This window comes from Notothenia rossii, assembly GCF_949606895.1.
Source record: "Notothenia rossii genome assembly, chromosome: 2".
NCBI classification, from domain to species: Eukaryota; Metazoa; Chordata; class Actinopteri; order Perciformes; family Nototheniidae; genus Notothenia; species Notothenia rossii.
This window is the reverse complement of record NC_136904.1, coordinates 21,859,587-21,879,125: the sequence shown is the minus strand read 5'-3', so window position 1 is coordinate 21,879,125 and position 19,539 is coordinate 21,859,587. Positions and strand designations below refer to the sequence as shown.

At 38.6% G+C, this 19,539-nt stretch overlaps 1 protein-coding gene across 2 annotated transcripts in view; it reads right to left on the bottom strand.

Annotated features, from left to right (window-relative positions):
* LOC307029459 (glypican-6-like) overlaps positions 1-19,539 on the bottom strand; it is a 172,529-nt gene that overhangs the window by 101,942 nt on the left and 51,048 nt on the right. For both annotated transcript variants that reach the window (XM_079665490.1, XM_079665491.1), the window contains exon 3: positions 3,118-3,509. In XM_079665490.1, coding sequence (XP_079521616.1) covers positions 3,118-3,509 — 392 coding nt within the window. The remainder of the gene's footprint in view (positions 1-3,117; positions 3,510-19,539) is intronic.

Genomic DNA, 19,539 nt, shown 5'->3' with positions numbered 1-19,539 from the left:
TTAATGAGATAAAATATAATTGTTCAGAAAATTGGCAGCAGTAGAAGGTCAAAAAAGAAGGTCAGGTGATCCAAGGTCAAAAAGAATATTTCAATCTCAATCTCCACTTTTCTAAGTGGACATGGATAAGAAGTCCTTTAAGTGCTAACAAATACTAGAATTATCGCCTCAAGGTTTTTAATGCCTTTACCAACCAGTCAAGTTGGAGTTTACATTCATTACTTTCCTAAATGTTATCACATCATTATGTTATCCTATTCTGTGAAATTATAATTAGCATATGAATTATTGAGTTATGGCCAGTTTATCTGTCCAAGTGGACAGTTGTACAAAATATGAGGAAATTCCCTTGAGGCTTTCCCTCAGGTTGTTTTTATTTCACGACTCCTGGGCCTTCTTCAATACTAGGAAGAATTTGTGATGAGATTGATCCAAAATCCATTAACAGTTATTAATCCAGCAATAATATATATATTTTTTTTTAGATTTTAATACAGATTTCAATGTGATGCCTCAATTCTACTGTTTTGTCCAACCAACAGTCCACACTCATTTTCTATGAAATGATTTAAATCAGAGAAAAGCCTCACATTTGACAACCTGGGGCTGGAGAAGTAGTTGTCTATAGGGAGAACATACATTTTGCATATTCAGTCCTCTTACCATTGATACAAATTACCTGTAAATACTTTTGTTTTCAAATGGCTGGACTTTAACTTGAAGTGGAGTAATAGTACATACACATAATACATACACAACACGAATCTTACTAGTATTTGCTCTTGTTTGATTTCTAAACAAAACTAGTAAGCAGCTATAACACTGCAACAATGTAGCGCTCCAGCAAAAAGCACATACATCTCAGTTGTTATTGGATGTGAAATTGATATATATATATATAGTGCTGTGTTTACACCTAACAAGTGAGAAATTGGTTTGTACGGCTGTTTTGAGGGAGATGCAAGTGGCTTTTTGTCACTGAAAGCAGCAATTATGCAGGGTGATTCTTAGGTCAAGGTAATTTGTCATGTCAAGCAACTCTTCACCTTCAGTGGTGGTTCACTATCCTGACAGCCTTCAACAACACCACAGCGTTTCCTGGCTCCACTTCATAATTGATGAGGAAGCAAGGAATATTGGATTTGATCCAGAGTGAGGTTGCATTTTAAAGCCGAGGACAGATGTATAGAGGTGCTAATTTTAAATCTTTATCGGAAATGGCTGAAATGCCACTGAGGGACAGTGGACGGCAAGCTCAGTGGCAAGACAATAACAAACCAATTTAATATGATTGACTCTTCAGTGATGATATACCGCAGCAGTGTTTGGCGGTAAGGATATGGCACTCTACTATTATGACGTAAATTCAACAATGATCCAGAATTTTGTGAGGACAGTGGGTGGCAGGAGGCTGATAGTATATCAAGCTGATGGTTCAATTTCAGACACAATCAAAGTTGGAAATGGCTAAATGTTTGGTCTAGGGACGAGAGAAAAACTAAATTATGTATTTGAATATAGCCTGTCCTTGTGCGTTAAATTTCGCTAACATAATTCCATTTCAATTCATGTGTTGTTGACACATACAATCATTTCTACAGTTTCAACACTAAATTCAACCCTTTACTTAGGGTGTAGCAAGTTATTATTTTAAAGGATAATTTTGGAAAGAGTCTCAAAAGTACAAGTTACAGAAATTGTTGACGGAAAAAGTGTTAATATTCTCTGTATTGTTGATTGAACTGCTGATCAAATAATTAGCAAATATTTAGTTCAAGTTTATAATCATGTAAATAAAATAACATTGGGTTTTAGACTATTGCTCTGGTCAAACAAGACATTTTGCAAAACATTACCATAGAGTCTGAGAAACTGAGATAAGGAATCTCACATTTCATAGGATATCAATTGGTCTCCTGCAATCAATATAATCACCAATTGAATGAATAATGAAAAATCATTGTTGATATACAGTAAACTATATTTTTTAAATAAATATATTTGTGTTCATATATCAAAGTTATGATATCATAACTTAAAAATCCATCCCTTATTTTTGCTCAGTGTCACAGGAAACCCACTCTGTATAAAACATTCATGTTGTATATATTTTTGATGATGAAATTTGGCCATAAATAAGTCTGCCTACCAGTTTTATCATGTTTGCCAGTTCTTGCATCTATTTCATAAAGCTGAGCAATGCATTGCACCACCAAAAGTAAACAGCTTTGGTTATATAATTTTACAGTTTAGATGTAGATGAAAAACTGTTGCGTAATTTACTGTATTTAACATGGAATTAGAAAACATATCCGCTAAGCCTTGGAAAACACATTTCTAATCTGCAGTGTTTGATAATGCTCTAAAAACATATTTTTTCAGAATCAAATCAACTAATTTCTCAAAACAAACTATGAGCAACAGGAAAGAAAAAACATTTTATATTGCCTTATTTATTTGTTACCATTTAAAATGTCACGTGTTTTCCTAAAAAGCAATGTCCAAAAAGTAACACAATGAAAATAGCAAATAGAAAAACAGCAAACAAAACCGCATCACCAATCTCGGGGGATATATGCTTTAATCTTCACTCTTTTGCAAAGCTTTACTCTCTGCGGTTGCTTCTTCTGAAATGAGACTACTAGCAAACTGTGTACTGTGAAAAGCAATCTGGTACTGGAACTCATAACCAGAGATCAAGCGCATCTTAAAAAAAAATCTTAAAAACATATTGTTTATAATTCTGGGCTTTTATTAAATCATTCAGATGCAACTAATCCAATCCAGGAGAAGTCCAGTGAAGAGGTTTCAAACAATGAAAGTATGAATAACGCAGATAAATAAAAAGTTGTAGGTGCCCATACTTTGATACAGTACAGAAGAAAAGAGTATTATATGAATGTTTAAATCCTCAAACCATATTTCTCAATTAGAAAAAACACCAAGGAAGGACTAGAAGGATTGAAATCTTTAAAAACAATCACGTTATATAAGAGACATATCTTCTTAAAAGCTATTTGCAGAACTGTATACAACATCTGAAAATACAACACTGCCCAACAGCACCGGATCACAAAGCAACACAACAAACACCTAGGAAAAGAAAATGTAACTCACCTTGGCGACCCTGTTGGCAACCTCCCGGCCCACCATTAGCCCCTGGACAAATGTCCGTGCAGCGATGAAGGCCCTGGTGACCTGGGCCTTCAGCTTCCTGGGCACATCTCCAAAGGGCTTCAGCTGATCTGTGTATTTACTGACGCACTCCAGGTAGTCATCTGTGAATTGGTACTGGGAGTTGAGTAACTGGAACATGCGCTCTAGCAGCCTGGACCAGAAGTCATTGAGCATCTCCTCCAGGTTGACGTTGCCCCCCGTGTAGTAGCGCTTTAGCTCAGTGAACAGATCCTGGAACACCTCGGAGTTCTGCATGTACAGCTTCCCGTACGTCCGTGTGAACATACTGTTGAGAGACTTCTCAGAATTTTCCAGCAGCTCCAAGAAAAACTCTAGATGGATGGATGATTTGGGGAAATAAGAGAGGGGTAGAAAAGACAAACAGCTGCGTCAATGTGCTGATATTTACAGTATCTAATGTCCTGCAATATAAAACAGATAATAGGCTTTCAAAGCACAAAAGCCTGGTTTAATGTAATGAAGTGCATGTTGTTGTACTTTTATGTCTCATTTTATGGCTCTCTTTGCATAGAAGCAATCTATAGCAGCCAACAATAAGTACTTGATTATGTGAAAAAAGTTGGTCCAAAGCATTAATAATTTAATAGGAGAAGTAATGGGCCACAAGAATCATGAATGATTAATGTAAAGGTTCTGCTTGCATACTGTAACAATATATTCATAATTTCTAGGCATAGACACCATACCTTATCATCCTGAGCACCCACCGTTATTGCCAGATGCATCAGTTCCTCCCGGAAACAATGTATCTGTCTACCAGGTAGTTGGCCTATGAGCCTATTTTTGAATGTTGTGTTTGAAAAATGCTTCAATGGCTTTGTATTGTCAGAAGAGTATGTGAAACGTAACATACCATAATTCACCGTGTGACAAGCAGACCTATTATACTTAATTATTGATTCAGCCCACACCTTGTGTAACATCATTAAAAAAGAATTATAACAAATGTCTTTCGAACTTTCCTTAAAGATGAACTGATATTTCAGTTCTGTTGACAGCCAACCTCTGTGGTATGCTACTGAATGTCGGACATCAGACTGTAGAGCTTACCAATTAATTCTGTCCTTTCCCCGCTCAGAGACCCAGGTCGTCGCACGCATCTCTGCTTGTCTAGCGGACATCTCTCAGTGGATGTCTGCTCACCACCTCAAGCTCATCCTTGACAAGACTGAACAGCTTTTCCTTCCGGGAAAAGATTGTCCCACTCTTGACCTAACAATCAACATCGGCACCTCGATTGTTTCCCCGACTCAGACTCCAAGGAATCTGGGTGTGGTCCTAGATAACAAACTGTCCTTCACTGCAAACATAGCTGCTACAACCCGCTGCTGCAGATACACGCTTTACAACATCAGGAGGATGCGTCCCCAGCTGACCCAGAAAGCGACGCAGGTTCTGGTCCAGGCTCTCGTCATCTCACGCCTAGACTACTGCAACTCCCTCCTGGCTGATTTACCTGCATGTGCCATCCGACCTCTGCAGCTCATCCAGAATGCAGCGGCTCGTCTGATCTTCAACCTTCCTAAATTTTCCTACACCACGCCGCTCCTCCGCTCCCTTCACTGGCTTCCGGTAACTGCTAGAATCCACTTCAAGATAATGGTACTTGCGTACCATGCTGCGAATGGATCTGGCCCCTCCTACATCCAGGACATGGTTAAACCATACACCCCAGCATGTGCACTCCGCTCTGCATCAGCCAAACAGCTCGCTGCACCCGCACTGCAAGGGGGATCCAAGTTCCCATCAGCAAAAACACGTGGGTTTGCTATCCTGGCTCCAAAATGGTGGAATGAGCTCCCCATTGAAATCAGGACAGCAGGTAGCTTGCACATCTTCCGGCGTAGACTGAAAACTCATCTCTTTCGACTCCACTTCGATCGATAGAATTACTAACAAAGAATTACTAACAAAGCACTTATATACTAATAAAGGGCTGGCTTATCTAAAACCAGTTGAGTAACACTTGAAATGTTTTAGCTCTATGAAACCTGATGTACTTATATGATTCTGTTTTCTTCAAGTTTGTATCTTGTTGGTCGAACGCACTTATTGTAAGTCGCTTTGGATAAAAGCGTCTGCTAAATGCAATGTAATGTAATGTCTCAAGTCAATTATGGTTAAAAGCAGCGGGCTGATAGATTATTGTGGCTGATGGTCAAGGATTGGCTATACAGAGATAAAAAAAAACACTTTTAATGTCTAATAAATTCTCCACAATTAAAGATCCCTGTTAATTTGTTATCTTAAAAGCTTCTTTTATGAAGCTGCAAAATCAGGAAATGTTGCGTTTTCATCAGCAGTAACTTAACACGACTGCAGTGTCACTGAATCGAACACACAGGATCCCATGTGTCTCAGTGCACATGGGTAAAGGTTGGGAAGAAACATTTCTCCTCCCTTCATTTTACGTTTCCTGCTTGCTAACAAACCATACGGGGACTCTTCTCCTTGTTGGGTATTCTGTCTGTCTTTTCATTGTTAATGATAGCTGTCACACACTGCATGGTTTATATCTACATCTACAAATACACAATCCCGCTGTGATAATATTACTAAATCATAATGAACATGAATCAGTTCACATGTAGCGTATTTCGTTCATAGTGACGGCGCCTTAAACTGTATACATTGAAGGAATACAATAATCTGTTTGACAGATTCAAATCATAAAAAATGCAGCAGAATTTCTGATTGCAAGAATGTCAAGATTAACATTTCAGGACTATTTCTTTTCATATTTAATAATTAATTCAGGGTCAGTTGAGGTCATTTTAAATAATACATTTATATTGATTTAAATGCAATACAAGTACATTTGAGGTCCAGTGAAGTAAGAAAGGAACACAAATAGAGTAGTAGTTACATTTATTATTCATTTTGTTTGATTTTAACATCCCTGATGTGGTTGATAGATATATGCAATCATGAAACAATTCCAAATTGTCAACTATACCACACATTTAACAAAACCCTATAATGCTGGTACATTTTGAATATTTAAAAATAAGTATGGATAACTTATACAACAACTCATGACCTCATTCAGTTTACTCAGACTTCACCGTGAGATTCCTTTAATGATATTCATTAATTTTGACATAATGTCTTCTTTTTTAACGGGATAAGGCAATGTTGAAATGAACTTCCGACAACATATGTCAAGTGGAATAACAAAACCCTGGTTCTGCAGCTGGGTTCAAGGCTCAAATTGTGAACTCTGCATGATAATCCACTGTTCTGCAGCGTGTGCGAAACCACCAGCTCAAGTGCCAGAGAAACTGAAATTTACATCAGCATATCCTCTGGCTCTACATGCTAATGTTTAACCAGAGGTTTCATTTTCCCACCACTTCAAACCTATGCTTCAAACACTGCAGGGAATTTACAGTTCATGCTATAACGCTGCCTTTGACTCTTTTTTCAATTTGTTTAGCCAAACCCTTTTTCTATACATATTAAAATAGCACAGAATGTTTACACCTTCAAAATGAATAAGACCAGCCCCTAGTCACCCAGTCTAGTTTCTTTGCAACTGAATGACCTGCCATTAAACCCACATTTGGTTAAATATTAAGAGCCTGCAGGGACTTTTTCATTTCCCGAATCAAGGACACGTAAGCCCCTGTGTATTAAGCATTACATTTTATCTGTGTTAGCACTCAAGTAGCTTTCAGGATAATTCACATTACAAAACCAAAGAAATACAATATTAATCATACTACTGTTGTAGAGTGTAACAAATCATACATACATTCCTGAACACTAGAATTCAATCTGAGATGTTGTGATTACTATTCATTTGATACCGGTAATTCAAATCTGTCAAGGAAATAGTAACAGGTGAGTCCAACTATTTAAAAAAACATTTTAATCATCAAATAATTAGCCTTAGAAATGTCAACAATCAAAATAATGCACTTGTATTCTTCAAATTAAAGTTAAACCTCAATATGTATGTGGAAATGGTTGAATAAAAACATATTTGGAAAGTATTTCCTGTATGCATAGTTGATGTAATATGATAAATGAATGTAAGGAATTAACCAGTTATATACAGTAAGACTGGTTGGAGATAAATTGTGCTGGGAATTAAATTCTGAGCTCACACATTTGTAAACACACTATTTGACTCATCAACAAATTAAATGAGAGGTCATTATGAAAATATCAGACACAATTCTTCAAAAGTGTGAAGCTAATGTGGTCATAAATTATAATTAGATCATTTAACATAATGAAGTTATGGCTTTGATAATATTTTACAAGCAGGCAGGTACAGTATAAGCCAGTAGTGACTGACAACATTATTTCTGGGTTTATTACTGGCTGAGTCAGCTGTGGCTTTGTAATTGAATTGTGGTTATTGATTTTCCAATCCAAATAATTTTGAATGAAATCATTGGTCAATTGCCAAAACAACAGAATACATCTCTTTTTTTTGGGATCTTTGCTATAGGATTCTTGAAACTAGTAACACTTTCTATTTGTGAATGTCTTCCTTAACACCCCACTTTTGAGTGTGCAATAACAATGGCATTGTTGAAAGTGTGCAGAGCAACACTTTTAGTATTTGTTGCATCATTGAAGGTGTTCATGTGTGTGTGTGTGTGTGTGTGTGTGTGTGTGTGTGTGTGTGTGTGTGTGTGTGTGTGTGTGTGTGTGTGTGTGTGTGTGTATGTGTGTGTGTGTGTGTGTGTGTGTGTGTGTGTGTGTGTGTGTGTGTGTGTGTGTCTACAACAAGTCTACTGCTTAACTAGCATTCCCCAAAGTGTAAGGTTATATAATATGAATTCAAGACTTCTTGAACTAAAAAAGCGAGTACACTGAAATGATCACCATTCTTCTCTTGCACAACTGTTGGGTCTCTATCTGAGTTCAATGTCTTCCAACTAGAAAACATAATGTTCTCAGAATTTCAGATTACAGCTACAGCTTGCCAACTCATGAAGAGGGAATTGCTCTCTGCTGGCCAACATATATATTTGCCAAAGTATTATCAGTGAGAGTTATTGACCTTGGATAACATTCAGCTATTCGGCCTTTAGGGTCTTAATACTTGGCAACATGTCGATAAATGGGTGTATGCTAACTGACACAATACATGTATCATCCACGTCCCTTAAGTAATGAAAATCCTACAAATCAAAATAAATAGGATACGGCAACATGGATGTTGCAAGAAAATGGCAGAAAAAGAGAGGGCTCCAATTTCTGAGCTATCTGTAAGTGATTTCGCTAAATATGCACTTGTTGGCTTATTGAACTACATTTTAAATATATACAAAATACATATTACACTATATCAATTGTGGAATAGTTTGCTAACTTGGTTCATCTTAAAAATTAAGAATAATGAAATGGCCAAATTTATGTTGGAATGAAGTGTTGGACGAAACCCAACTCACATTTTAAAGGTCTGCAAGTTCATTGTGTAAAAAAGGGTTTACAATAACTCAGTCTGACTTTGAATGTGTTGACCACTGTTCAAAAACAATTTGTAGCATTCAGGTTTCCCTTTTCTCTAAAACTTTTGGTTGTATAGATTTATGTCAGTGAGTTACTTAGTTATATAGAGTACATTACTGTTTGCTTCTGCGTAGTTTTTAACACAAAGCTGTTACAATCATTGTTTTTATCATCCATCATCAAGCCACCTTTACATTTGTTCCAAGGGAAGCAGATTAAATACAAAGCTTAATATTCAACATAAAATGTGTGATTTGGTGAACAACCACATTATTGCCAGTCGTGATTGAGGTCGGACTTTGTTATTTTCACACTGCATATATTACATAAAACCTGCTAGTACCCTTGAAGTCATTTCGAGCATGAAGAATCAATTTTCTCTGAGAGCAGTTACAAAGTGCTCCTTTGATATCTGGCCTAATTACTGTAAATAATTATGATGATTAATAAAGGTGACCTTTCTGTATCTCTGATAATAACACTTTATCCAAAGAAGAAAGAAAAGACCTACTCTCCCATTAATTTCAATTCACATTGCTTGAAAACTAATTTCATTGGCTCAAACAATGGCATCTCTAATTTTTAGTGTGGTTAATTAAGACCAATTTTCAATTAATGGTCCAGCAGTCGTGAATGTCCAGAGGGTAATCATTGTACAAAGCTTAGCTGGATATTATAACATCTTATATCTTATAGCCTGGTAATGATTGCAATTTTAATGAAGTCAGAGAGGCGTTGCATAGTCTGTCTTATTGCCAGAAAATGTAAAACATCATATAAAAAATGAATAGAAATTAGATTATTAAACATCTTTCCTTGCATACTCTAGAATCTGATTTCACAAATACCTGAAATATTGATATGTGAAGACACAATCACTTTATTTCTACTAAAATGACACAGGCTAATATGTGCCACTGCAATCAAAAAGGGCTTTTATTAGTCAAACTTTAATTGCTATATTCTTTAAATCTCTATATTCTACAGCTTGTTGACAACCACATGGATAATTCTCAAATATGTCAAAGTGGGAAAACTTTTTGAAACAGCCTTAGTTTACTCGAGTGAACCACTTGAACTGCAAGTTAACAAGTGGAACATCCTGCTTCTCACCACTGGAGTACTTATGAACTGTGGGAAAAGTAGGATTTCAGATTGCAGTAACTGCTGTTGGTTCTTACAGCCAAGGGGGAAATGAGACAGGGAAATTGTAATAACATATTTTGAGAGACAGATTGAAATATCTCAACAACTATTGGATAGGCTGCTAATCACACTGACATCAGTGTTGCACTGTTCTCTCCTATTGCACCACCTTTAGGTTGACATTTTTTTCCTTCTATTTGATAAAATGATTCAATTGATTACCAGTGAAAAGCCGGTAATCTGAGGGAGGGTTAAGAAGTGATATGGTTGAACATTTGGTAAAAAGACACTTACTGTTCAGAAATTCAAAGTCACATTAAATGCCTTTTGACAAATGTCTCCTTTTGCATTACATTACATTACATTGCATTTAGCTTAACAGGTATATCTTTTTAGGGGGGGGGGGGGGGGGGGGGCACATTTGACAGCTCACAACTGAGCACACTGGAGGCTTCAGTCTTTTTCAATTAAAACATTTAAACATTTATATCATAGAAATACACAATCCTCCTCTCTCTTTATTTAAATCAGGATGTCAGCAACATTGATGGGCTGTTATTGGTGACCTTCAAGGTTGACCAGTAAATTGTGCTGGACTAGCACGTCACCATAGTCCTGACCCTGTGATGCAGATCGTCTTACAGACACGGTTAGCGTCTCACATTACAGGTTGAACAAAAAGGAATCACATTTCATTCACTGCTTTGTTCAGTGTATGATTCTTCATGAATGGAGTAACGTTAGTTTGGTTACTATTTTCTTCCCCCGAGTTAGCTTGATGTTTAAGTGGAGAGGGCAATAGTGTCAGTGTCATTAACAAATCACGCAAAGACCTTTGTATTTGATTGTAAATAATCATCAGATGTTACCCCTGATGTTTGAGATGCTGAAAACCTCACACACTGAAAACACACGGTTTTGTGTGTAACAGGGATATTACAACAAAAATATGATTATATTTCCATCTTGCACCAATCAATTATTTTTTCTTTCTGCTTCTTTTTCTTTCTTATGTAGTCTGGCATTCATTTTAGTGGTTCTCTGCACACAAAGATTAACAAATAGAAAGTAGAGATGAGGTATAACAGCAACACTATTTTCTATATATTTGTATATAATTAACAAAGAAAGTGTTTTTATTCATAAAAGTTAGTTTTATATTACAGAAAAACTTTAAAAAGAAATCACATGATTTTATTTCACAGTGCTGCCACACTTTATATAAAGGATGGATGTTTTATTATGTGATTCCTTTTTGAAAATGTTAGCAGTGTGCACCGGGTACTAAAAGAGACTCAGGTCATTTCCATCTCATTGTCATTCACAATTAAATGCAAGCACTAATAATAATACTTGAAATCACTGCAGGTTTTTTTTGTTCAGTTCTCGCAAATATTCATTACCTGCACAATATACAACAAAATGAGTGTGTATGTGTGTGTGTGTGTGTGTGTGTGTGTGTGTGTGTGTGTGTGTATGTGTGTGTGTGTGTGTGTGTGTGTGTGTGTGTGTGTGTGTGTGTGTATGTGTGTGTGTGTGTGTGTGTGTGTGTGTGTGTGTGTGTGTGTGTGTGTGTGTGTGTGTGTGTGTGTGTGTGTGTGTGTGTGTGTGTGTGTGTTTGTGTGTCTTCAGCCAATTATGATAATGTTGTCTTCTGCCCTGTCTGTTACGCTGAACAGTGTTGACAAGCAGTCCTTAAATATGTTTTGGCTCTGTCTTTCATCTATTTATGGATATTTTTCAAAAACCAAAATGAAATGTTGTTACAACAGTGTGCACGGTCAACAACAGTTATTATCAAATGCGCTAAAGTTATTATATCCTTTTTTATAAACTGTGCAACATATTTATCATAAATATGTTGCCAATGTTTTGAAAATTCGGCCCCCACTCCCTCGTGAGATTTGGTTCAGTATTACATAATGAAGATTGAGGCTTTATTTGAAGTATTAAAGTAAATGTGTTATGGCAGAAAGTTCAATAAGGTATATTTCTGGTATATCCATTTTAATGTGTGTTAAATTTGAAGGGACAAAGTACATTTTTACTCTTAAATATAGAGAGGTTTTTTCATATATTCCTGAAAACGATGTCCCATTTTTAATAATAGATTAGCGCAATAGTATTTTCTTCCACTTTTATGTGTAATCAAAAGGGTGTTTTTTTTGTGGCTATTTGTGAGTAGGCATAAAACAAATGACCTGTGACCTCTGCCTTGCAGTTCCCAGACATCTGGAGAGGCCCTGAGTCTCTGGCTTCCTCTGTTAATTGCTAAAACCATAACCCAAAGGGAGATTTGCCTCAGATATAATGCAGTTAAAGTCTTAAGAAACGATAAGGATGTTGGTGTGTTGAAATGTACGTGCGTTTCCTTTAAGACTTTTAACAGAGCAGGAGACGATTGGGTCGCACACAAGTTAGAGAGACAATGGTCGGTCTGAATTCTCAATGGATGTATTCATGATTATTGTGAGCTGACTTGAGGTGAAAGGAAGTTCAGAGATGGCCTTAGGCTATGAAAACAGTGAACCTTAGTTAGTTAGCTAATCCTATGGATGTCATGAGACCAGGACGTTTAAAACATGAATTGTGGCTTTCATAGAGAAAAACATGTGTCATTTGCATGATATAATGTGTGTGCGTTCTGTCAAAGAGTCCTCTGTCATGACTCCACATCATTGATTGGGGGACTGCCTGGGGGCAGAGGGACAAACACACACACACACACACACACACAGACAGACAGACAGACAGACAGACAGACAGACAGACAGACAGACAGACAGACAGACAGACAGACAGACAGACAGACAGACAGACAGACAGACAGACAGACAGACAGACAGACAGACAGACAGACAGACAGACAGACAGACAGACAGACAGACAGACAGACAGACAGACAGACAGACAGACAGACAGACAGACAGACAGACAGACAGACAGACAGACAGACAGACAGACAGACAGACAGACAGACAGACAGACAGACAGACAGACAGACAGACAGACAGACAGACAGACAGACAGACAGACAGACAGACAGACAGACAGACAGACAGACAGACAGACAGACAGACAGACAGACAGACAGACAGACAGACAGACAGACAGACAGACAGACAGACAGACAGACAGACAGACAGACAGACAGACAGACAGACAGACAGACAGACAGACAGACACACACACACACACACACACACACACACACACACACACACACACACACACACACACACACACACACACACACACACACACACACACAGAAGAGATGAGACAACAGATGGAATCGAAAAACTGCTGATTCACTGCCGGGGGTCCCGCCAGGAGTGAAACCGACCGATAGAACACTGCCAACTCACTGGCTAGCTCGCTCAGAAGTGAACTCGCCAATAACAAATAGCTAGGAAGGAGCAAGCAACAAAACTCCTCCCCACCTGTGTATAAATGTTGTGATGATTTTGTTGCTCGGCGCTCTTGTTCTGACTGGCTGTCGTGGTACGTATATCACACGGTGGTAGAACCTGAGCCCGGAGTACTCTGCATTTTGAAGCTACTGTTGCAGAGTGCTTCGTGATTAGGTGATTAGGTGATGTATTGTATCTTTTACCATTAAAATATTATTGTTTAATCCTTATCCTGGTTGCTTTGAATTCTTCCTCTGTTAATCTGACCCATTCATAAAGGAACGCGCGGAGCAGAGGTTCTGTCCCCACAAGATGCATGAAAGGAAATTGTAACTAACACAATTGTGGGCTCCCTCTTTACTGGCTGCCTTAAGTTTCTTTCTCCCCTTGGAAACAAAATGAAGCTGCAGTCAAAGCAAAAATATTTTCATAAATGTTTTTGTTTTTCAGTTTAGCGACCAATTTTGTGGGAAAAGACATAACAAAAATAATCACTTAACTCTGTCTTATTAATACATTCAAAAGAAACATTGGTAAAGGGAGAAATAACTAAAATAACAGTTATAAAACACAACAGTATTATAATAAATCACTTCAGTACATATTATTCCTTTCTGAATATTGGGGTTTTCAGAGAATCACGTGTGATTTTCTTAGACACACTTACTGTTACCCTAACTAAATGCGTATAGTGTCAGTATTTCAAAAAGCAATATTAGAAAGTACACCAGAAAATACAGTATACTGTGGATACACAGAGTCTCATTTTCTGATAAAATGCTACATGGTACACATGCGAACATCCTGACTAAATACTCTGACCTGATTCATTAAGCCTTGAGAAACATCTGTTTTCAACCACATCCATGTTGATGTTGATGAATCCCAATCGTTCATTAATGGAAAGCTTGGTAACAAAACCTAATTATCATGAATTACCATATCCTAATGACACTGGAGGAAACACATCCCATTAGACAGTGGAGAAAATCCACATTTATAATCAAGAGGACCATCAAGGCATCGATGAAAGAAACAAAAAAGAGCTTCAGGTGCCTAAGATCTTTGAAGCATCAGCAGAGGCTTTACTGCTTCACAAAAGAACAACATATGACAGGAGATCACAGGGGAGGAACAATAGCATTATATCCTTTCAGAAAACCAAGGAAAAATTATCTCAACTTCCAAAAAAGTGTAAAACTGCAATGCAGAGGAATGTGAAAGACCCCAGGAGGAGAGACCATTGTGATCTCCCAAACAGATACTGGGTCCGTCTCAGTTCATACACAGCTCTGACATTTTTTACCAGATGATGCACTCAGGGAACAAACCAGATCAGACTGGTGGGGGGGAAGAAAGTGACGCACTGCAGGATCTCTCACTTTCCTCGGAATCCAGGACTTTGAGACTCTAGGTTAGGATTGACAATTCCACAATAAATACGACCAAAAAATCTTCAACAATAAATGACCACTTTCTTTCTTTTAGACTTTTTGCAGCAGGTACAGTAGGTGAGTAAATCGAGCTTGAATTAATTATGTTGGCCTGGAACTGAAATCAAATAAACAAAAGGGAACCCATTTCAGATCAGAAAAGGATTTCCAGTTTTGCCAGAATTTTAAGTGGCATGTCAGAATTGTTAAATATTACAACATATAACATATTTTTTAATAAGAAAAATATTAAGACACTCACAAAAAATGGTGGTCATATGTCCATTTGGGGACAAATAGACATGTGACCACAATCTCTCCAACACTGATCATGTTCTGGTTTGTTCCTTTGAGACTTTTTTTATTTTTGGAGTTACAGACAAAACCCTGACATGTTATTTTCAGTTCCCTGGATATGAGCTTGAGGTGGTAGCATGCATTTAAATGTATGAATGTATTTGTTGCCTCTCCTCAATAAATCTGGTTGTATTCGGCTATTGTGGTGAACTTTACAATTCAATGAGTGCAGATGCTTGATGGGAAAAAGCAATTCATCAACATACTCAGATGGGTAAGAACAGACTTGACTGTCAGTACACGTTTCCTGAACCCCACAAAGGGTTTTCTTATTTTTCTGTTTTTGCTGTGTGCAAGAACCAATATAAGAGGATAACAAAATATCATTTATGCCTTATATCTACTGGACAAACACATATGCTGCTTTTTTTTTTATTAACTTCATAAACAAGTCATAACAAATAAACTGAACTTTAGGGCCACAGGATACCTCGGTGGTAAGAGCTGGCAGCCCATAGTGGTATCGGTGGACTTTTCAGGCAATGTCATCCCCTCTTTCTCCCACTCTCAACATTATATTTTCAATAAAGGCACTCTCTGGCTAGACAAATATCTACACAAAAAAAAGGATCTGAACTTTGACAGCTGAAGGTCTTCTAAGTACTGTATGCTTTCCGAGTGCTTACATTTTAGTTAATTGTGTTGCTCAGCAAGTTTTACATTAATTGCTTGTGTGGAAAATGCATATACAAAGAGATATTGATTAAATGGTAGGTCAGTTCATGCATGATTGTTCATCAATCAAAATCAAATTCACTTTAAACTCTAAGTGGGAGCAAACAGATGAGTGAATACATGAATACCAAAGGTCTTGAAAAACAGGCAAAATCACTCTTCTTTGATGACAATGCATTTTCAACTGATGACATTGTGTTCAATGATACTGTACGGAGCGGGCAACCAGGTGGTAAAATCCATTCTCCCCCGCATACGTGATGCATATCACACTGGAACTGACAGCATCAATACAAAGGGCTCATAATTAAAGACCTCTATTGTAGGATGGAGGAACGGAGGCAAGTCTCACACAGCCCATCAATCACACAGTGGCAGCTCATTTAAAACATCTTTAAAATTAAACTTGCACCAGCCAATGCTTTTGACAAAGAGCAATTGTTTTCTGACAGCTAAGTGAATCTCTGCTGAAATCTCTGGGAGAAAGGTTGAGTGTGAAAGACTTTCATGCAGAGAGCTGACAATTCTCTATTCTCAAAGAAATAACTCTGCCTGTACTTGACGCTCTGCGATAACATCAGAGGGGGGTCACTTATTTGCCTTGGATAATGGGCTTTTAGACAGAATGGCTCACAGCTAGCCACCCAAAACAGAGACATTTCAAAATTCAGCATCTGTTGTATTGGAAGATACAGATAGTCCAAACTTACCATCTGGCTCTGTAAATAAAGAATGAGTGGATATTGGTGCCAGTTTGCTTTGCAGATTTGTAAGTTATTTGAAAGATTGTTTGCTTTGAATAAAGCGTAATGACGGAATCTAATCATTAAGAAAGTACAATTGAAATATAAGTTTAGGTTTATGTACTCACAAGCACAGTTAACGGGAAGATTCACACTCTTGTTTATTATGAAGCCAGGCATGTGCTGTTGTTTCTCACATGAATAACTGCTGTCATTAAAGTCTGTTGTCTGTACCCTAAATTAAATTGACACTGCTAAACCCCCCGTAGAGGAAGAACAATGGTATGTTTCAGTGACAGGACATATCACTGAAATACTTTAATAAGAGAGTTTTTACTTTGAATTCATAAGTTGTTGCTAGAGATGTAGAGAAGCTACATGATAGACATAACAAATGCTGTATGTCAAACAGGCACATGAAGCCAAGCAATGATTTGTAATTCCAGTGACACTGTCAACACCAGTACAGGATTTATCTTCAATTACATTATGTTCCTGTTTCAGGTTAAGTATATAGTACATACGGTAGTTAACTAAATTATAGATGTAGCTACATATACATCACTGTGGTTTAACATCAGTCTTGGAGTTAATGACCGATTACAGGGATAAATGACATGAGTCAGAAGACGAATCACACTGCTTTGTCATCAATGCTGTAAATTTGGATGGAGAATCGAGAAACTGGTTGTAGGTAAAAGGTGGTGCTTTAACAGTTTGTGTTTTAACAATTATCATTATCAGATTACTCTGCAAACAGAATACTTTCTTTCACAACAACATAAGATATAATGTGTGTTGACAGGTGTGTAACCAGATTTATATGGAAACTTAGTAGTAATGTACTTGTAAAAGTACAAACCTTAACTACAATTCACCAAACAATATATATTTTCTTTCCAAACTAGAATTAATTGGTTACTTTTTATTTAAACATTTAAAAATCTATATTGAGAATATTAAATACAATGTATTGTTATAGAGTAAACTGAACCCAACAACATGTATGTAGGCTATAACCTAAACACAATCAACTAACATCTAACTGTTCTAATCTAAATACTTCCTTCCCCATTGGTCAAATTCACTTTCAATAGTAAATTAACAGAAAAAAACCTGTGTCTGGAGCCACACGAGGACGATAACGCAAACGGACCAAAATCGTTATCAAAAAAGTATTCCGTCCACACCCAACAGGCACCAGAAACGTGTCCGGTCACACGAGACCGCTCAAAAGCGCTGGAGACGCTGTTGTACATGCATACCTGCCAACCCTACCGATTTGGGTGGTAGTCTACCGCTTTTGACATGTTTCTACCGCCTACCGATTTAGTTGGCTTTCCCTGCCGAGTTTCAATCTTCCCAAATTATTAAAAAATAAAAATGACTTTTAGCGGAAACCGTTTGCAGCATGTCTGTCATCCCATCATACAAACAGTATTCTGCATTTCTGAAAGTGAAACAACGTGCAGAGGAAGGGCAGCGTTACCCCCGGGGCTGAGGGGTAATCACTCAAAAATGAGTTTAAGGGAACAGAGACGAGGCATTTCAGTCCTGCAGGGTTTCCCCGTTACTATCAGTCCCTCAGAAACACATGTCGGCGACTGAAAGACATCCAGTATTTGGTCTATTCCTGAAGCATCTTTCACCTACAGTGTCTCAACTGAAAGAGGACCTCAAACACAAAAAATATAATAAAATGTGGAGATTTTGGGATATTTATCTCCCATTATTTTACTTTTTAGACATTTTACAGACCAAACATGTACTTAATGTCTCCGTTTAGCAAAGTACAACAATCAGAAAGCCTGTAGGCTATTTACATCACACTTTATTAGTAAAGACATGCTGTTAAGATTCCAGGCACTTAGTATGTAGGACCCAAATGCAGACAGGGAGGCAGAGGTAAAGTATTGTGAGATACTTTATTTTTCCATGATTTAGCAAAAATGAACAAAAAGGTAATCACCAAAACTCCAGTCGAGATGACAAAAAAACAGAGGACAAAAAATGAAGGGGCTCACGCAGTGAGGAATCAAAAACCAAAGAGTTCCAAAAGCATAGACCTGACATGACAATAGACAAGATGAACTGACACTGAACACTGGGAGACAGGGGAATTTAAACACAGGGTAACAAGGCACAGGTGGAAACAATCAGGGCCGGGGCTGACACTGATGGGCACAGGAGACACACGAGGAGTGATAGGTGAAAACAATCAGGGAATTAGACACACCAGGGAACTAACGACAGACATGAAAAACACAGGGAAAAGGACCAGACAATAACCCAGGAGGAAAAACATGACAGCAAACACCCAAACCTAGACAGACAACACTAAAACCCGTGACATAAACCTGGGGGTGTGACAGAATCCCCCACTCAAGGGAAGGATCCCAGACGTCCCAAACAACAAAGTCCAGCAGGGTGGGTGGAGGGGTCCGGAGGACGGGTCTCAGGCGGACGGCCCGGGGGCAAGGCAGAGACCATGGATGGGTTCTCGGGCGGACGGCCCGGGGGCAAGGCAGAGTTGAAAAAGGGGGTCTCGGGCGGACGGCCCGGGGGCAAGGCAGAGTTGAAAAAGGGGAACTCGGGCGGACGGCCCTGGGGCAAGGCAGAGTTCAAAAAGGTGAAATCAGGCGGACGGCCCGGGGGCAAGGCAGAGTTCAAAAAGGGGGTCTCGGGCGGACGGCCCGGGGGCACGGCAGAGTTCGACGAGGGGCGAAGACCACAGCTCTCAGGGGACCGGGCAGGAGCCGGTGTTGACCGGACAGGAACCGGAGCCGGTGGAACAGGTGTTGGCAAGATTCTCCACGGAAGAGGACAAGGAGTTGGCAGGACCCCCGGCGATACAGGTGATGTCGAGGCCTCCAAAGGAAACAGGACATGGGGTTGGCAGGGCCCACGGTAGAAGAGTAGTCGGTGGCACCCCCAACGGGTCAGGACACAGGGCCGGCAGGACCCCCGGCAGAAGAGTAGTCGGCGGGATCTCCAACGGCACAGGACATAGGGCTGGCAGGAACCCCGGCAGAAGAGTAGTCGGCGGGATCTCCAACGGCACAGGACATAGGGCTGGCAGGACCCCCGGCAGAAGAGTAGTCGGCG